This window comes from Laccaria bicolor, genomic scaffold (assembly GCF_000143565.1).
Source record: "Laccaria bicolor S238N-H82 LACBIscaffold_8 genomic scaffold, whole genome shotgun sequence".
In the NCBI taxonomy this organism is placed as follows: Eukaryota; Fungi; Basidiomycota; class Agaricomycetes; order Agaricales; family Hydnangiaceae; genus Laccaria; species Laccaria bicolor.
The window spans coordinates 1397913-1416174 of NW_001889879.1; the positions used below are offsets into that span (position 1 = coordinate 1397913).

General features: G+C 49.2%; 7 protein-coding genes across 7 annotated transcripts; 3 read left to right on the top strand and 4 right to left on the bottom strand.

The window, feature by feature from the left end:
* Window positions 1-764: 764 nt before the first annotated feature.
* Window positions 765-2360, top strand: LACBIDRAFT_325860 (uncharacterized protein; the record flags this gene model as incomplete). The annotated part of the gene is made up of 10 exons (XM_001879302.1): window positions 765-866; window positions 1002-1106; window positions 1192-1210; window positions 1447-1508; window positions 1564-1585; window positions 1691-1717; window positions 1769-1876; window positions 1927-2014; window positions 2068-2140; window positions 2193-2360. The coding sequence occupies 10 exons, from the start codon at window positions 765-767 to the stop codon at window positions 2358-2360; spliced, it is 774 nt and encodes a 257-aa protein (XP_001879337.1).
* Window positions 2361-2960: 600 nt separating this feature from the next.
* On the bottom strand, window positions 2961-3421 carry LACBIDRAFT_189840 (uncharacterized protein). Its single transcript, XM_001879536.1, has 3 exons — window positions 3330-3421; window positions 3167-3273; window positions 2961-3114 (listed from the first exon to the last, which is right to left on the bottom strand). Exons 1-3 carry the CDS (start codon window positions 3413-3415, stop codon window positions 3029-3031), a joined length of 279 nt encoding a protein of 92 aa, XP_001879571.1. The 5' UTR covers window positions 3416-3421; the 3' UTR covers window positions 2961-3028.
* A 174-nt stretch (window positions 3422-3595) lies between these two features.
* Window positions 3596-5421, top strand: LACBIDRAFT_184151 (uncharacterized protein; the record flags this gene model as incomplete). The annotated part of the gene is made up of 3 exons (XM_001879303.1): window positions 3596-3711; window positions 3772-4660; window positions 4714-5421. The coding sequence occupies 3 exons, from the start codon at window positions 3596-3598 to the stop codon at window positions 4948-4950; spliced, it is 1242 nt and encodes a 413-aa protein (XP_001879338.1). The 3' UTR covers window positions 4951-5421.
* Window positions 5380-10469, bottom strand: LACBIDRAFT_233717 (uncharacterized protein; the record flags this gene model as incomplete). Its single annotated transcript, XM_001879537.1, has 6 exons — window positions 5380-7659; window positions 7713-7933; window positions 7987-8926; window positions 8983-9765; window positions 9822-10029; window positions 10081-10469. The coding sequence occupies 6 exons, from the start codon at window positions 10467-10469 to the stop codon at window positions 5380-5382; spliced, it is 4821 nt and encodes a 1606-aa protein (XP_001879572.1).
* A 373-nt stretch (window positions 10470-10842) lies between these two features.
* On the bottom strand, window positions 10843-13981 carry LACBIDRAFT_318325 (uncharacterized protein; the record flags this gene model as incomplete). The annotated part of the gene is made up of 5 exons (XM_001879538.1): window positions 10843-13043; window positions 13090-13258; window positions 13326-13502; window positions 13554-13646; window positions 13697-13981. The coding sequence occupies 5 exons, from the start codon at window positions 13979-13981 to the stop codon at window positions 10843-10845; spliced, it is 2925 nt and encodes a 974-aa protein (XP_001879573.1).
* A 324-nt stretch (window positions 13982-14305) lies between these two features.
* On the bottom strand, window positions 14306-15395 carry LACBIDRAFT_293774 (uncharacterized protein; the record flags this gene model as incomplete). The annotated part of the gene is made up of 1 exon (XM_001879539.1): window positions 14306-15395. The coding sequence occupies one exon, from the start codon at window positions 15393-15395 to the stop codon at window positions 14403-14405; it is 993 nt and encodes a 330-aa protein (XP_001879574.1). The 3' UTR covers window positions 14306-14402.
* A 1606-nt stretch (window positions 15396-17001) lies between these two features.
* LACBIDRAFT_293775 (uncharacterized protein) lies at window positions 17002-17696 on the top strand. The gene is made up of 6 exons (XM_001879304.1): window positions 17002-17081; window positions 17141-17212; window positions 17264-17337; window positions 17389-17437; window positions 17489-17525; window positions 17580-17696. The coding sequence occupies exons 1-6, from the start codon at window positions 17034-17036 to the stop codon at window positions 17624-17626; spliced, it is 327 nt and encodes a 108-aa protein (XP_001879339.1). The 5' UTR covers window positions 17002-17033; the 3' UTR covers window positions 17627-17696.
* The last annotated feature ends 566 nt before the right edge of the window (window positions 17697-18262 follow it).

Below are 18262 nucleotides of genomic sequence, written 5' to 3' on the forward strand. Positions count from 1 at the left end.
TTAGGCAATTTTTATCCGGACATTCAACTCAGGCATTTTCCCAAATTTCTTTGATTTTCCTCCGGATAGGCCTGAGGCCTTTCTGATTTTTTTTCAAAATTTCCTCCGGATACTACGGATCAGGGATTTGACACCAATTTCCAGGGTCCTATTCTAACCTATTCTAACTCTAACGCTGCAAGATAACCTGCGTCTGGGAAGAAGATACAACCACCCGATTTTGCTTCTGCGGCCGCCTGCCAGGGTGTCCCTGGCCACGGAACATATGCTGTCAGACCGTTTTGGGCAGTATATATATAGTGGGGTATCTTGTACAGGACGAGGAGGCACTTTATTCTTCAATTTTTTTCTGAACGTATGGAGCCTTAGAACGCACGTTGGGCGATTTCCACTTTACTATAGCTTTTACAGCTGTGGCAGGGTGAGCCACGTACATTTTGACTGTAGGCCTCTGTAGGCGCCATTCCCGTAGAATTCTCGTTCGCAAAGATAACGGAACCCCTGCTTCTGAGTTTCTTCAGGGCTGATTCGGGCCCCGAAGATCTAAAAGTAGAATTAGGACTGAGCAACTTTGAGCTCGTCGATCCCAAGTCGATCCATCTGGTGATTCCTTAGGGCCTGTCAAACTCCACCTAGTCTTGACACGATCGATGACTGAGTGTGCGGAAAGTCAAGGGGTGGAGGAATCATCTAATGTTGGCCTAACGAACAAAAAGTTAAGCTGACCGAGTGAATGCTAGACTATGCTAGATCCTAGGACCCACATGGCTGTATTCAATCAACATTCCCAATCTGCGTCTGAGGATCTGATGAAGTGTTCCAAGATGCCAGACGACTTCGCGTTGACCCCACAAAGGCTGACGTTAGTACGTGGACGGGTAAGACTCGGGCAGGTGTGAGAGAAGGCGAAGGAATAGAACTGAAGAGATAAGTAAGTGCGCACAATAATAGTTTGAAGACTCGCCCTCACCTAGTACCAGCGCTACACGCGTTAACGACAGGGACTAATGGTGGTGGAGAGGAACGGCGAGCTACAGAATGACCCATGGGCATACCCAGTCCCGCTCTCCGAATCCACTTTGCCGCCCTTTATAGCCGCCATATTGGTAAGAGAGCCTCGTCACCGTCCTTCGTAATGCGAAGCCTTATACCACATTCCACTTTGTTCCCTACAATGCACGGCATACGCAGGCTGAGACTCTCCTCTACGGTACGCCTACCCAGAGTTCCTCCTGTCATGCCTGCCAGCATGATTACCAACAACAGTTGAATCGAACAGGTGTCCATGTTGTTCTGTTCTTCGTCTGCTGCTTCATTCTCCTTAAACGACAAACACGGATGAAGTTCGTGATGCTCGCAGGGGTGGTGGTCATGTTCATACTAGCAACGGCGGACGTCGGTGTATCCTTCCACCTCATGCTCCGGGAAACGAACATTTTCGTCCAGGGCAACAGCAAGACGCTCCTGACGAAGGCGTACCCGAAGTTCTTGCTACATGTGACGAACAAGTGAGTCGTGAAGCTCTCTTCGACTCTCTCGAGTATGTTACTCACTGCGAGACAGCTTGATCGCCGATACTCTCCTCGTGAGTGATAATTTGTTGGGAGATGCGAGACCTGGGTGACAAGTAAACAAAAGATAACACGATGTTATGTTGTCTGGGGAAGGCGGAAATACATTCTATGGATAGCGGGGATACCGCTGGTAATAGGGACAGGTGAGTTGCACTAGAAAAAACGAACCTTACTCACTGACAAGGTCATTCCAGCCTTCGGATACATCAGCATGGGGACGAAGTCTACTGGACTGAAGATCTACATCCCAGTTTACATACTCATCGTCCTTGTCTTGAACAACGCACTGACCCTGTTGACGGGTGAGATATTCCTCTTCCTGAAGTGACTAGTCACGATGTTGACTGAGTAGCGGGTCGGGTATGGTGGATTTCAAGACAAGTGCGGAGCTCGTTGGAGAAAGAGAGGCAGAGAGATTATACCGCTGCTGCAGCTATAATGTGAGCAACTGTGCCAGTTCCTCATAGTATGTGGTTAGACTCACATTCAAAAGCATAGAATCCGGGGCCATATACAGCGCGTCCACAATCTTAATTTTGGCCGTATGCAAGAATCCGAGATTACTTGTAAGCCATGAATGTCCATTCGTATGGCACCTTGCTGACTTTGCCTGTCAAGGTAATTGCAGCTTGCATTTCAATTCGAACCGTCGTTGGTATCCTCCCTCCTGTTGTGATTGATGATTCTGACGACTGCGATTCGAGTGCATCATGCCCATCCTCATCACGGTCCAAGTGGTGCTTGGGCGCTCTGCGAGAGAACTGGAAACAATACTCACCGACATAGAGGTGCAACATTGCGAACAGACCGTCATTCTTGATACGGTGATCAGCACTATTGGCTTACAGTCCGACGGGCCAGTGGTTCGTTGCTCCCTAGACGCGGAGCGAGGAGAAGATATCAGCTCAGAGGTGCTTTCTGATCCTAGAGGAGCAGTAGAGCGTGTTTCACCAATGGAATAAGCGACATCGGGAAATTGCAATCATGCAAGGATGACACGTTTAGTGAGCAACCCTGCAATAGCAGAGGGAGCGCGATATTAAGCTTGCTTAGCTCCAAGCAAACGATGTTTGGAGGACTCCATTCTTCGAAGAGGTGGTGGCCTGGCCAGCTGACTTCGTGCTTCAATTTGACGGTTTGAAAAGCTTGTTACGGTCAGACATGTCATTCAGCGGGACACAGGTTGACGTGACGAGATAGGAGTCTCAATCCGGATAGAGAAGAGAAATAACGCGTTCCGCCTGTCCGCTGGAACCGTGCGAGGGGTCTGGAGATAGAAAGTTAATGTGCAAGCATGTACCATATGATGAAAAGAAATTGTCAGCAAACAAAACAACAGTAATGGCGTCTCATCTCGGCGAATTCACGAAAAGAGCGAAGCGACCTCATGGAAGAAATCTGTCTAATCGAAAGCTGGTGTTACACAGAGCATGCGTCCGTTGATTATAGAGGGGTCATGAGCTGAGCAGCTGCGCTACTTTCGTCTCCACATCCGTAGCCGAGAGATTGTCAAGTTCAACGTGTTTCTCCACCCCGCGTTCTGCAAGTCCGTCAGCCAATCACCTCGATACAGCACACGTGTAACGGCGCACCAAACCTCGCAAACACTCGTGCTGGTGTTCCAGTTGCCTCTCTAATAAGCACAGGTAGGTCGGGGTTGTGCTGTTTGATAGTTGGGTATTTCGAAACTATGAATTGGCTACCAAAAAAAGAATGAGAAATGTCAAGTGTATGGTCAACTTGACGTAAACTTACCGGGTTCCCGCAGAGGCTGGGCCTGTCTGCGAGCACAAAATTCGTATTTCACGAAGAGCAGGTGAGAAGGCCTTTGCGAACGACATGCTAGAAGACGAGGGCGATGGCTGTAATATCGGCGAGGAACGCAGATATGTTACATAAGCGGTTACCACATGTTCTTAGAGTGTGAACCTTGTTGATCGCGTTTCCCTTGACGCCAACAAAGACGACAACAAAGTCTTCCCCTCGACGCCGCCGCCGCCGAGCTCTCAGAAAATCGAGCGATGGACGAGGAGAAACGACAAGATGACTGGGCCAACAGCCGCCAGAATAGGCTCCCGTCATTCACAGAGGTCCTGTCGAGAAGGACACGACCCCCCGTTGATCTCTTCATGTTCTAGTGAGTCATCGGCCGTTTTTATTCAAGAGCTATGCTCTAACGGTTCTGTTAATCTTGCAGCCTCTTTTTGCAGCGTGAAGGGGCGGAGGACATCCTTGACTTCTGGCTAGACGTACAACAACACGAGAATCTCTGCCGAGCATACTTCAAGGACGTTCGCAAGTCCGGCCGTAGCATCAAGGAGGACTGGCCGCAATACTGGGATTACGCTAGGCGGAGAGGGTCAATCTACGGCACTGTTGTTGGCCTCCATCCTGAGGGCGCAGGAACGAAAAGGAGCACGACGAGCACAGGGGAAATGTTGTCAGAACAGGACAAGCATAATCTTGCTGCTGTAGGTGACACGGAGAAGGGCCGACGATCGACAAGTCCCCGACCACAGACTGGTCTGTCAGAGCACACCCGAGTTGCATCCGCATCCCCTAATGCGGCATACGATCCCCCTCGCTCAACAACGCCTTTTTCGCTTTCCGGCCGCACGCCTACACTCTTTAATCTCAAACGCGCCTCCCGCGCTCCCACCGTCATTCCTCGCTCCGCTGCAATCAACCGCATGGACCTCATTGCGTCCGCAGAACGCATCTTCTATCGCTATCTCTCACCCGCTGGTAACACGGTAAACTCCAATGAAAACCACGAGATTTATCTTCCCCCAGCTCTTCGCATCCACAGTTTTCCTCTAAGCAGTTCGCACGAGCCCAAGACGCAGACAGAGCTGTCCTTGATGGCTCAAATCCCTGATATTTTCCACGCCCAAAAGGAATATTGCTTCCGAGCTATGGAACAGGATGCCTTTCCTCGCTTCCTTCGTTCGAAAGCGTTTGGCAATTTGACGCCTATATCTGCTTTGGTGCGCCTTATACTGGGCCTCGTCATCTTGTGGATAGGCCTTGCGGTGGCCTTTTCACTGATCTTCTTGGACGTTCATCCGAAGTCGAAGCGTTTCTTCGTAAGTTTTGCCCCTTCTGCTTGCTTTACCCCAGGTCTAAAACCGTTTTACAGCTCTTTATTCCTTTCACCTTCGCCATCACTTTCCTCATTTCACATCAATACGAACTAGACCCCATCCTGGTGTTCTTCGGCCAATCAGAGACGACACCCTTCCGCACGCTGACCATCCGCGAGCCCTACGTAAAGAAGCTTCTTCTGGGACGTGCCATCTGGGTGTCTATCCTCATCGCAGTCTTCGTGACAGCATTGACGTTACTTTTCTGGGCCGTTCCTGGTCACCGACTGTGACGTTCACCCTCTCCCACAAAGAAAACATTAGATACCAAACTGATACCGGGACGGGTATATGTATACCGTGGAATATCCTTTGTGCTCTTATCCATATTATCATACCCAGCTTCTTTCACGACTCTTACGAATCACCCCCTCCTTATCGTTACCATCCTAATACTTATTACCTTGGTTATTGTCCCGCCACCTTCATCTGCCATTGAAGTTATTCTGTTGTTTTGTCGTCTTCACACTCCCTGGATACCCACCTTTCAATACTCCGGTATAGCGCCTCGTACGCCCCTCCTGCTTGTCCTTACCCCGCCATTCCTTCCATATCTACGTCCAGCCATGCTAGCGGCGGACTTTATAATCAAAGTAGTCTGTTTGGTATCCCTTTCGAGGAGGTGATTTCGGAAAGAACAATTTATGCATACGTATTATGCCTTATGATTCACACTCTTCCTCGAATACAAATTGTTTATGATCTGTTGTAAGCCTCCCTAACCATTTTGCGACCAACTCCTTCGGGCAACGTCGACCTGTCCACATCTCAAATTGAACATACCCTTGCTCAAGCAACACCTCCAACCCAGGCACAGTGGCCCAATTGTCTCCAGCTGTCTTTGCTAGTCTAAGCAAAGGAGTCTCCGCAGGTTTGTACGCCATGTCAATGACAACTGCGGGTCCGTCGCGATAATCAAATAACTTGCTTGGTAGTAAGATACCACTGGTCTCTTCCTCCGTCGTTGTTGCACTCGCGGGGACTGTGGAAACGATGACACACGGAGGTACGGCTCCGTTAGGCCACTGCCCAAGCTGCTCGAGAACGTGAACAGGTGCATGAGGGAACGCATGAGCGAGCTCATAGGCTTTGCTGGTAGTCCTGTTATACAGGTAGATGTCGCCAACGTTGAGGGCTGACAGTGCGTAGATAGCGGCTCGGGCAGTCCCACCAGCACCGATGACCAGAGCTGCGTGAATGGGCTTTGAGGACAGCTGTTCGGTGATGCAAGCCTTGATACCTAGCCAATCAGTGTTGTCACCAACTAACATGCGACCCGATCCAGTTGTGCGCGGGATGATAGTGTTGACGGCCCCTATGGCCTCCGCTGCTGGTGATAGCTTGTCAAGCAGAGGGATGACGTCAAGCTTGTAGGGAATGGTGACGGATGCACCTCCAAAAGCGGAATCACCGATTGCTATCTTGATCTCCTCGGCGACCTCCTTGGTCTCCAGCAGCTCATAATGATGTGGTAGTCCCAGAATCTCGAAGCCTGTGTTGTGCAATGTTGGGGACATCGAATGAGCAATGGGTGTCCCAAACAGGTAAAAACGTTGTGCTGGAAGGAGACCCAGGAGATGAAGCGCGTTTTGAATCTGCTTGAAGGACAGTTGACCAGGCGCAGCCTTGCTTGGGAGTAGCGGATGTGACACAGGGCTGAGGGTGGAGTTGAGCACACGAGACATCTGACCCTCAAGTCCCATGTTGATGGCGATGAACGGTTTTGAGCCAGCAGTGCTGTTGACTTTCGAGACAAAATTGTACAAGGTAAAGTTGTCCTGTATGGAGTTTGCCTTTCCGACAATCTTGATAATGTCTCCGAAACGGGCAGCAGCATCATACTTTTCCTTCACCACGGGTCCATCCCATATCATGTTGCCACTCCAATCATGCCACGACGCAATCATGTGCGAGGATCCTTTGAGTGAAACAAGTTCTTTAATCTTCTTTTCAGAGAGAGAGATCTCAACGTCAACGTATTCAACACCCAGTCGAAGCGCAAGCTTGAGAAGTTCTACAGCTTCTTTCTCTGCAGCATCAGGAAAAGAGCCGCCTTGAGACTGTGTTCGGACCGTGAAGACAATCGGCAAGGAAGTGACACGACGAAGAGCTGCTACCTGGCTGGAAACATAAGCCAGGGTTGGAATGGAATACTCGATTGAGTCATAATCCTTCGAAGCTCGGAGGAGGTCTACACGAAGTTCGATCGCATCCACTCCCTGCGTCAATTCATGGATGACAGGGAATGACTGCGTCACATCTGGGTACGTGAGGCACAAAAAATACGACCTCCGGCCTGATGTAAGGTTCTGGGCGAGATTAGGGCGTTGCCCAGTAATGTGGTTGAAGAACCGTGCGATTTCTCGGCTCGTGGCTTTGGGCGAAGAATAAGGCAAGTCACCAAAACGGTTGAAGAAGTCATGGCTACAGCATTCTCCAAACCAGGGCTCACGGCGACGGAAAACGTCCACGATTGCCTCGTCATACGCGGGTCTAGAAGCCTCTGAATTGAGATATCTGATGACCTCATCGATAGGCCGTACGATGTGAACCACAGGGCCCTTGGTTGCAGCGTACTCTTTGAGAAGCTCCCTGGCAGCTGGTGTTTCGACAATACCACCACCAAGGCTAATAACGTGCCCTTGTGACTTTTCCGCGATAAGCTCGCGGAGAACCTCAAATTCCGCGTCTCTGAAAGCTTGCCAACCCTTTTGGTGAACGAATTCGCGTACACCCATCTCGTGTTTGGTTTCGAAGTATGCGTCTGCATCTAAGCATGTCCAAGAAAGGGTAGCTGCAGCCAGATTTCCAACGAAGGTCTTGCCTGTTCCCCGCATGCCAATCAAGATAATCGAGGCTGCAGAATCATGGTTGATAGTCCCACTTGCGGAAGCTTCAGAAGCGACACTTGCCAAGTCGACCCCTTGAACAGTCAACCCGATCTATGAAAGTGAAACGTTACGTTGAAGCGTAGTTTCAAACTGTGAGTCAGTACCTTGTTCTCGAGATCATCCCACCAGTTGGGCCATGTTTTCTCAACACATCTCTTTTCCTCAATGATTGTACCTTCAACCACAGTGCTAAGAACACTGAATGCCATTGCCACACGGTGGTCGTCATAACAATGGACGCTGACTCCGCGTTTTAAGTCGGATATGGGTTTACCAATAATTTCAAGGCCGTCATCCAACTCGATGGTCTCTACACCAAACTTGGCTGCGAACAAAATTTGAGAATGAGTTCAAAAACGAAGAAGAACGAGAGCTAACCTAGTTCGTCGATCATCGCACGAATCCTGTTACATTCCTTGACTCTCTGGTTCGCAATCCCAATGATCCTCGTCTTCCCATTGGCCACGGCAGCCAGGGCAGTGGCTGTCAAAAAGGCGTCTGTCATCACTTCCATATCCACCTCCTCAATCGCCTTCAATTGCCCAATGGGTGGTCCTTGAACAGTTGTTTCCGTAGCAGTCTGACTGACTTGACAGCCCATTTTCTCCAAGACCTCCTTTGCGAACTTCGCGTCACCTTGCAGGGATGCAGAGCCGATATTCTGGATAGTGCATGAAGTGCCAGTGACAGCTGCAATTGCCAAAGGGTATGTAGCGCTGCTCGCATCCGACTCGATGTTGTATTCAGGGGGATTTGTGTACACGGCCTTGGGGATCTCGTAGACATCCAGGAACTTTCCAGTAACTGGATCTTTGCGACGAACAACGTCAACGCCAAAGGTCTTCATCATGGCAACTGTCATGTCGATGTATGGCTGTGAAATGACCTGGCCACCAATAAGCTCCAAAGTAATGGGCTCTTCAGCATACGGTGCACACAAGAGAATGGAGGAAACATATTGGCTCGACACGCTGGCTGCGAGCTGCAACTGAGACCCTTTCAATCCTTGTGGTGCAATTGCCAACGGTAAGCACCCTTCAGACTCCAAAAAGTCGATCTTGCTGCCATTTGCTTGCAGTGCAGTTACAAGCGGACCAATGGGACGCTGTTTCATCCTTGCGTTGCCCGTAATGACTGTGTACTCAGCATTGTCCTGTGGCGAAGACTGAACAAGTGTGCAAACTGTCGTTAAGAAACGAGCAGCAGTCCCGGCGTTTCCTAGGTATAGCTCTTTTCCTTTGGGCGGAACTGATAGCGAACCCTCGCCACCCTTGACGACAAGTGTCTCTCCCGCGTCTTCCCATGCAAAGCTTGCGCCCTGGAATATAGACTAGATCAGTATCGTCAATTTCGTAGATATACACAGTATCATACCTTGAGCTCGTTTAGCGCGGCCATCATGACCTGTGTATCGTCTGAATGCAGCAGATTCTTAAGCCTACATGTGCCCTTTCCAAGTGCGGCCAGAACAAGAGCACGATTAGAGATACTCTTTGAACCAGGAGTGGCCATCTTGACGGGGTGATGTCTAGGCACACCCGGGATGACTTTAGCAGCCTCAGAGAGCGTCTTCGCAATGATAGAATCAGGCACAACTGTAGCTTTGGGCTCGTAAGTTGCGCCAATCCTTGAGAGAATAACGATCTTCTTCTCCGGACCACTGTTCTTCTTATCGATACGCATGATATCCAGGAGGCGTTCGACAGTCAACAGTTTAGCTGCTGGGAGACTAGCTATCCTGGGGTCGGCCAAGGTAACGGGGAGGTTGTAAGCTTTGAGGCATCGATTGAGACGTCCAACGCCAACTTGAGACAGTATACCCATCTGGCGGGAAATTTCGCCTTCAAGAATCATGCCGACGCTTACGCACTCTCCGTGCAAAATGGTGGGAGTCAGCACGGCTTCGATAGCATGCCCAATCGTATGCCCAAAGTTAACGAGGTTGCGCAAACCTGTCTCCCTTTCGTCGATGGTCACGATGTGGGCTTTGACGGATATTGACCCGACGATGACGGAGAGAAGAAGCTCTTGAGCAATAGACCGCGTCTGCTTAGAACGGCCTGCATAATCAGCAGACGGCGTTTGAATAGCAGCAAAGATATCGGCTGAGCGGGATTCGAGAGAGATGAATTCTGCTTCGTTCCATATGGCGGCAGTCTGTATAGAGAATATCAATCATCCTGTCCAACAAAGATGGCTTCAGCATAACACACCTTGACCACCTCCGCCATCCCATTCGAAAACTCCCGGGAAGGCAGGGTCTCCAAGAAAGCCGCATCAATGAAAATATATTCCGGTTGCCAAAAGGCACCAATAAGATTTTTCCCATGCGGTGTATCTATGGCCGTCTTCCCACCAACACTCGAATCGACCATGGCGAGTAAGGTAGTTGGGATCTGAACGAATCGAACTCCTCGCATGCTACACTATTTTCAAATCAGAAACTCTTTCGAGGATGGAAGGGGGACTTACAAGGTTGCTGCGACGAATCCAACAAGATCCCCAATCACCCCACCACCGAGGGCGAGAATCACGCTATCCCGGGTACATCTATGGAGGAGGAGGAAATCTTCAATATTGGCTTTTCCTTCACGGCTTTTTGACGTCTCCCCAGGTGGAATGACAAGGCTGAGGAATCTCGGCTTCGTAGAGGATGTAGGCAGACTTGAGATTCTCTGTTCAAACTCCTTTTCGAAGGCGGTGAGATGGAAGTTTGCGACGTTGGTGTCGGTTACGAGGACATAGGTTGAAGAGGGTAGATTGGATAGGACAGTTTGTGCGATGTATGGTATCAAGTGGAAACCACAGTGGATTGATTCCTTTCCAAGGATAGAGACTTTGAGCACATCCGCGTTCGCCATGGTAAAGCAAAGTCAGGAGGAGTTGGTCGTTGCGAGAGCTGATCTGGAGCCGTCTTCGCTGCCAGTCATTTATTAAGGTGTTCGGCCCTTCTCGGCCGGAAAAATTATGGACTAAGTATTACTGTAACTCCAGTAAGTAACACTACGAATGGAATAACATGATAGATAGGTTGGTAAAGGGAGGAAAGAAACAAAGAGTCTTCAAAAAAAAGTTGTCCGAATTGAAGGATAACGAAAAGAAAAACTAGGTACAGAATTCTAGTTGAAATAAACGTTAGCCATGGGTACATCAGCGAGTGAAAGTAAACTCACAATAAAGAGGCAACGCCCTCAAGGCGTGGAAGCGCAGGGTTTGAAAAGACTGTTCCTCGGCTCACTCCGCCGAGCCATCTGTATGTTCGTCGACGCCCAACCCAACGTCTCCTTCAAGGCCAACTCCAACGAGAAGATCAGAGTTCAGAGCATCTGTTGTGAGGGTATCGATCTGGGTTCCAACATGCGAATTGACATTAGAACCAATAACAAGGTGGGCGAGGGCGTCGAGCGTTGCAGAAAGGTTCAAATCGACGCCCGCAGATCCACCCCCGGGCTTCAAAAAGTCATCCAGTAATTCAATCACCGCCTTACCAAGTCCATTCTCCAAGCCTGCGATGCTTACATCAATCCCACTAGAAAGCCGATGAGGCAGCTTGGGTTGATAGACCTGAGCGACAGCAGAAAGAGCATAGGACACTTCAGGTAACAATGATGCATCAGAGTGAGATCGACACCAGAGTTGAAGGTCAAGCACAGAGTTTGATACCAACTTCAAATCAGTGGCGAGTGATCCGAGTCCTAGATCGTCGGTGAAGCTACATTTGTCCAGAGCAACGCTGACATGCGATATGATCTCAACCAAATAATCAACATTGGATACGATGGATGGAACGGCTGGCTCATGTAAAAATTTCACAGTGGCGTCCACGATGGCGTCGACGAGAGTGGTACGAATGGAAGACTTCAAATTGATGAGATCTGAGGAAAGAGACGGCTGGAGGCTACTTGAAGCAGCCTCGAGCTTCGCCACCTGATTCACGAGAATGAAAAGCCTGGTCTCGAAGTCCAAGTTCGCTGTGGCGGCGACGCTGGCATTGAGAGTAGCAGAATCTAAACCACGACGCCCCACTCCACCCCGCTTGAAGATTGCACTTCCCAAAAGATGGTTCAGTTCGTTACTAGGCCCGGCAAGAAGGGCGCCTCCAACGCTAATGCTTCCTTTTACGTTCGCCGAAACTGAGCCAGATAGAAGGTGTGAGAGGTCCAGTGTAATAGGCGCATTGGACGTGTTGGGAATGGTTGATGACAGGGATCCTGATTTAGAAACATGATGTGCGACTGGATGTCGGTCACACCAACTCTGTAGACCGAGGGTTGCCTCTGACACCTTCAAGAGGTTGTTGAGAACTTGGCGAAGGTTGAGATCTTCAACACAATCACACCCGTGAAGCGTGTTCAATACGACGGCGTTGACATTCATGAGGTTGTTGACGTTGGTAACGAACGAGAAAATCGTGGATGAAGCCAAGAGCTCGGCTGTCGCTTCAACAACAGCTTGTGCGACGTTAGAAGCGACGGTTTGTGCGTGAGGAGCGGGAGGTCCAGAAGGTGGCAGAAGGACATTAGCATGATTCAAGTCGACAACGAGCACGACGAGAGCCTTTAGTTGGGCAAGTAAATCGGAATCAAGAACAACATCGGCGTCCACTTCGAAGGCAGTGGGATTATCACGCTTATGGGGGCGAGGCCTGAGATTCGAACGATCGAGAAGCGCATTTGTAGGGTTTCCGACCACAGATCTGAAACTTGCAGAGTTGGTTTCTTCAAGGTGGAGACCGGAGAGGAGATCCGAGGCGGCTTCAATGGCAACGGATAGGTCGAGATCAATTACGGTACCATTGTTGACAGACACAATAGGGTGGCTAGTGAGATAATTCTGAGTATCAAGAGTGACCGTAGCCATCGTTTCGACGGCCGTCACAAGCGGTTCCAGGGCAAGCCTCTCGACACATCCACACTCGGCTAAAGTGTTACGGAGAAGTGTATTTGCATAGCTGAGGGATTTGAAGTTGACGTTGAAGGATGAGACAGAGGAAGAGGATATTAGGTCAACTGTCCCTGTAGAAACAGTGTTGATGAGGTTTGACACGTGGATAGCAGACGAATCGGATGGAAGCGCATAGGGAGATGCGAAGGATGGCTGGTTTGCAGGTTGAGCATATCCATTAATGTCCACCACCGCGGTAACGAGCGCAGAAAGCTTCTCCACAAGACCAGAATCAACAGAAGCCTCCGCGGATGCGCTGGCGTCTATAACACGTTTCTTATTCTTTTGCAGGCGAAAAGAACCCTCGACATCCCGAACGCATGTGTCTTGACTAGGATTTGTCACCCATCCGTCCTTGCATCGCTTCACGACGCATTCTTCGCTGGCACAGGCGACCGCTTTGGCGTTGGGTATACGTGAACAGTCCTTCCCCGACGGCAGAAGAGAAGGATGTGTTTCCGGGAAGGGGTGAGGTGCCATGCAGCCGCCACCTATACTGCCATGAGGTAAAGAAAGGACAAGGATTAAAAGACGTACAGCTGTTTGGGTCATTGCGTATATCAATGCAATCAAAATCCAAGGTGCCTTCCCTCCCTGGGAGGCCACAAACGGTTTCATGAGATTTGCAATGTGCTTTAGCTTGCGCGATGGTCACAATAGGGCTGTTCCGAGGCTTCAAATGATGGGGGACAGCGGAGCCGCATCCCTATAAAATATCATTTGTCAAAAAAGGTGGATATATGCGGGTAAAAGGCGACAAAAATGAGACTCACTCGTGGAAAGGTGCCACAGACACCATTGCACGTCGTATGTGGGTAAGCGCAAACACAGTTGTTCCCCTGACGGACGTAGTTCTTTTCGCATTTGAAGTCGCAAGGGTCATAACTGTTGCATGTGCGATGTGAGTGGGGAGGCAAATTACATTGTCTGGCTTCCGGAGAACTGTTGATCTGTCCAAAATATAGTTGAATCCATCAAAAAGAACGCATATATGAACATACCAGAGCGGTGATGATGGCCGCGACCTGATCTTTACCAAGAAGGTCGACAAGTGCGGCAATATCGACATTGGTGTCAAGATAAAGATCAAGATCCTGCAAAACGATAGTGAGCACCTGAGGTGGAAAATCATCGACCTGCTCACTTTCAGACAAACACACAATTTAACGTTGGTATTGATATCAAGTGGGCCTAGCAAATCTCCCAGCAGATCTCCAATGTCGGCAAGAAGGTCGACTTCGGCATTGATGCACAAGTCAAGCAACGCGCGGGGCTCGCGATGCTGGCGCAAGGTAATGGGAGTGTCAAGAGAGGGCGATTTGCGCTTCGGTTCTCGGCGTGAGGGAGGATGAGGTTGGACCGCAAGGACGGAGAAAGATGAGAGTAGATGAATAGCGATGGTCGCAAAAACGAGTGTGGCTAAACGCATTGCTCTAGTCAGAAGCGCGAACTGAAGCCAGTTGCAGGGTAGCGGATAAAACGAAGGTGGGCGATGTGTGTTGGGCGATGGGCGATGGTGGTTGAAGAGAAGCAAAGGTCGAGGGCGATGGGGGCAGAGTCGGTCTCTTATTTAATTAATTTCGGCATGACTTTGCGGAGTTTTCCTTTCTCAACGGTGGAGCAGGTCATGACGCGCTCCCGCCGAAACTCTTTCGCCGTCCATGTTTTGACGAATATGTCAATGCAACTTCCATATTGGGCCAATTTGATCCTCGGAAACGATTGCATGGAGTAAACGCGTTCATTTCTTCAAGACAGCGACATGGAAATAAATTCTTAGTCAAATTTCTGCCACTACAGCCTGTAAGAACAATAGCCTCTGTCTGATAGGCATGAACGGACCTTGATATTCACAATGTTTCTTCCATCCTAACATCGGGATTGCTCGTCTCAGGCGGATCCACAGTGGACGTAGGAAAGACTCCAGGTGAAAGTCCATCCATGCCAACAAGATTCACAAGTTCTCCCTCCACGTTAAATTCGTCGTCCTCGTCGCTGCTTCCATCCTTGTCATCACCGTCACCGTCACCATCACCCTCCTCATCTGCAGATTCCATCCCAATATCATCGTCTGCCTCATTGGGCGGGACAGGAGCCTGATGAGGACGCATGCCTAATCTCGGATCCCATTCAAGTTCCTCAGGTTCTTCTACCTCCACCTCAACCCGTTGTTTCCAGTCAAATTTCTCCCTCAACATCGTCACAGCCCTCACGGCTCTCGCAACGCGTCTATCATGATCTCCGCGAACTTCAGCACACTCCCTGAGCACATCTTCATACTCTGGCTTCTTCTGCTTTTGCCCAAAGCCCGCATACGCAAGCCCAAACCCATGCCCATTCATATATGGTGCTGGTTGCGCCGACGGAGGCGGGGGTCCCAAAACTCCAACAGATCCGCGCGATTTCATATGCTCAGAGAGACGACGAACCGTCTCGTTTTCCACTCGCAAAACATCTGTCGTCTGCTGATTCCTCAGCAACGGTATCACGTCCGCGTCGAGCCGAGCGTCCGGCATCCCCACGCTCGGATGCAAGGAAATTCGCTCGTAGATATTCAAGGGGGCTGAGCCGGTGCTTCCACCGGCTCTTGAGGGTATGGGATTGACGAGCGCGTTTGAAAAATTGTGGGTTTGTGATAGGAGGATGTTGTATTTTGAAAGAATGTCTGGCCATGCTGGCATCGCGGCTGGATTGCCTCCAGCTTCAATCGTGCGTTGGAGTGCATAGATGGATTCAATAATTTGGTTGGCCTTGAATTTTAGTGATTCTAGTTGTGACACCGGGAGGTCAGGAACTGGGAGAGTTGCAGGCAAGTCGTGCGCGTGAGTGCCTGTAGCCGACATCATCAGTTATGAGACCGGTAAGATTGAGCAAAGGTGCATGCAGGTCAGAAGAGTTCAGACTCGACAGAGCTTGAATTGACCAAATAGTAAAATACTGATGATCATCAATAGAAACGTGACTTTCATCTGTGCGTGTCTTCTCCAAATAGGACCACACAAGGCTTCCTCTGCTCCTCCTCTTTCAAATCTCTGGTAATCTTTGAATATGATGCAACGTAACGGTTACATCTCACCGAATGACTGGTTTGCAGGGCCACACGCAGACCTCACCCGACGATGAATAAAATTAAGGAGAACTCGGTTTCTCAAAATCTACGAAGAGAGGCTACTTAGCGAGAAACTTACTCTCATATCATAGTTCCGTCTGAGTCGCAAAGAAGTTATACCTACTCGTCATTTCGAAGTCTTCACGATCGATAATTTTTACAAGAGACGAAAGACGTCGACCCTATTTTCAAAGGAATTCGCCACATTGACGAACAATTGCTCACGATCCTATCTTACGAAGTCGCTGATGATATCACGGAGAGATCTAAAGACACCTCGCTTGACTCCATCTTCCGTTGAGCCAGGTTCAGCCGTGATACTATCAACCGTTGTCTTTACTTGCTGGGTTATTATTTCTTTTTTAGGGCCCAGAACTTCGGAGCCAACAAACTTGCAGCAGATGGCACATAACTTCGGGGCCAACAAAACTGCAGCAAATGGCATTAATCCCTTTGTTTCCAGCTGTGAGTACCATCGCAGACGCAGCCCCCTCGGAGACGAGTTCCCGTACGAATGCAGTGTTTATAGATCATAGCCAGGAGTTTATAAATTATCCTTCGGCAGTAGTGAAGGAAAATATTTGGCGGTATCGGGCATCCATTACTTATAGCCTATGGCAGTGCGACTATACGGCGCAATCCCAATGACCAGTTATCGTACAGAGATGTGGTAGATGTTTTGCGCACTGCAAGTGTGGGTCTATGTTTGAACTTTCTGGATTTATCGAAGGGGATGGAAGGCCGAAAAAACCGAAGTTCTCGCTAGCGCTTCACTTCTCCAAGTCTTATTATATTTTTGTTAGAAAGTCGAAACGAACCCCCGAATTTTATATCATAGCGATTCGGTTATCCGCTCTCCCGTAGAATAACGACAGTAACCGTTTCGAGGGCTGCGGAAGGTACGATCGATACCGGTAAAAACCGCTGGCCTAATTTAGATGGGACACATGACAAACCTTCCACTACTTGCTATTTCCAACGCCTTTCAATCAGGACGTGAAGCCTGATAGACTTGACTCTCCTGAGTCCTGAGTCCTGAACGTTGGCGATCCTGCACTATCTGATTGCTTCTCTTATCTCTATTCGGCTGTGGCGGTTAGCTAGGCTATGCATGGCCATGGGCGGCTCAAAACAAATGCCTACACGTTCGTCATGCGATTTAGTCAAGCGTACATGGATCAACACACGTCCCCGAAGTAATCGACGACGCCGATAGATCCAGAATTTATCCAAGGCTGGACGTGTGAGCGGTGATTTGTTTGCCCAGAATTGTCATTGCTAGGAAAAACTCTTGGCGCTGGGGGAGGTATAATAGGGTTGTCGTCGATCCCAACTTCGGAAACTACTTTGATTTCACCTCTCACATATCAACATGGGTCTCTTCCACCACGAATCTGACGAAGCCAAGGCGTACGAAACAGTGTGTTTTGAATCGACGTTTTAGCAGCGTTGATCTAATCAGCCATCGACCACATCCAGGTTAACAACGCCACTAAAGAGCACAAAGCCCATCTCTCTCATGAGCTGATCGCTGCCGCCGCTTCATACGAGGTTTCTCAATCCATTCTCAAATCAATCACAGAAAGCTAACTGCAAATTCAGGCCGCCAAAGCTTACCAGAAGCACTGCGAAGAGAATGGCAAGCCTCAATCTCACGCCAAAGCCAAGGAGATCTTGTAAGTCGTTCGCCTTAAACCTTACTCGATCGCATCTTATCCTCTGTCAAGGGCTGGGTTCTCCGGCGCCTTCGTCGATCGCTTGGTAGAGACGAAAGGAGTAAGGTTTCACGGTTTATGTCTTGAACAAATGTTAATAGCTCTCTGTTAGCTTGACTTCGTTGACAAGCAGAAGGCCAAGCATCACGGTAGGTCGATTCATTCCATTCCAGCATCCTAAATACTGATATGTGGATTTGTAGCCAAGGAGCAAGCTGAGGCGGCCCTGTCAAACGCTGGACACTATTGATCAAGCTCAAACACTGGGAAACATGTAATATATCAATGTACATACTATCAATGATATTTCTGTGAATAACCTGCTTTCAATGGGGAATGGACTGAGGATTGAGATGCATAACCGGGCCGGGCGGAATATCATCTGAAATAGGAGTGGTCTATTTATATCTTGTCTTCATCATTGCGTCTTATTACTGCGTTTTGTTGCTGAGCTTGCAAAGTACTGAGTACTGAGTGCTGAGCGCTGAAGTCTTTCTAAAATTCGAATTCTAGCAATGGTTAATACTCTGGGTGAGATCGATGCCCCAAGGCCAATCACCCAAGTCTAGTCCATCATTATTGACACCGCTCGTCAGCTAATCAAGTAGAAATTCAAATCACTGTTCGACGCTTCTCCACCTTGATAAGTCCACCAGTGAGTATTTGCATGCCAAAATTGTGTTGATGAAAGCCTGGAAATAATATTTAATGGCGAAGCTCGCCGCATGGTCGTTGCTCCACGGACTATCACCACCGGTCCACCGCGCTTCTCATTCTCTTACGCTACAAATGTGATCATAATGACGTGCACATCTCCTCTAATACGCAAATTCGGTGGGCATGTGGACATTTACAGGAACGCATTGTTTGGGCCACATCTTGAATC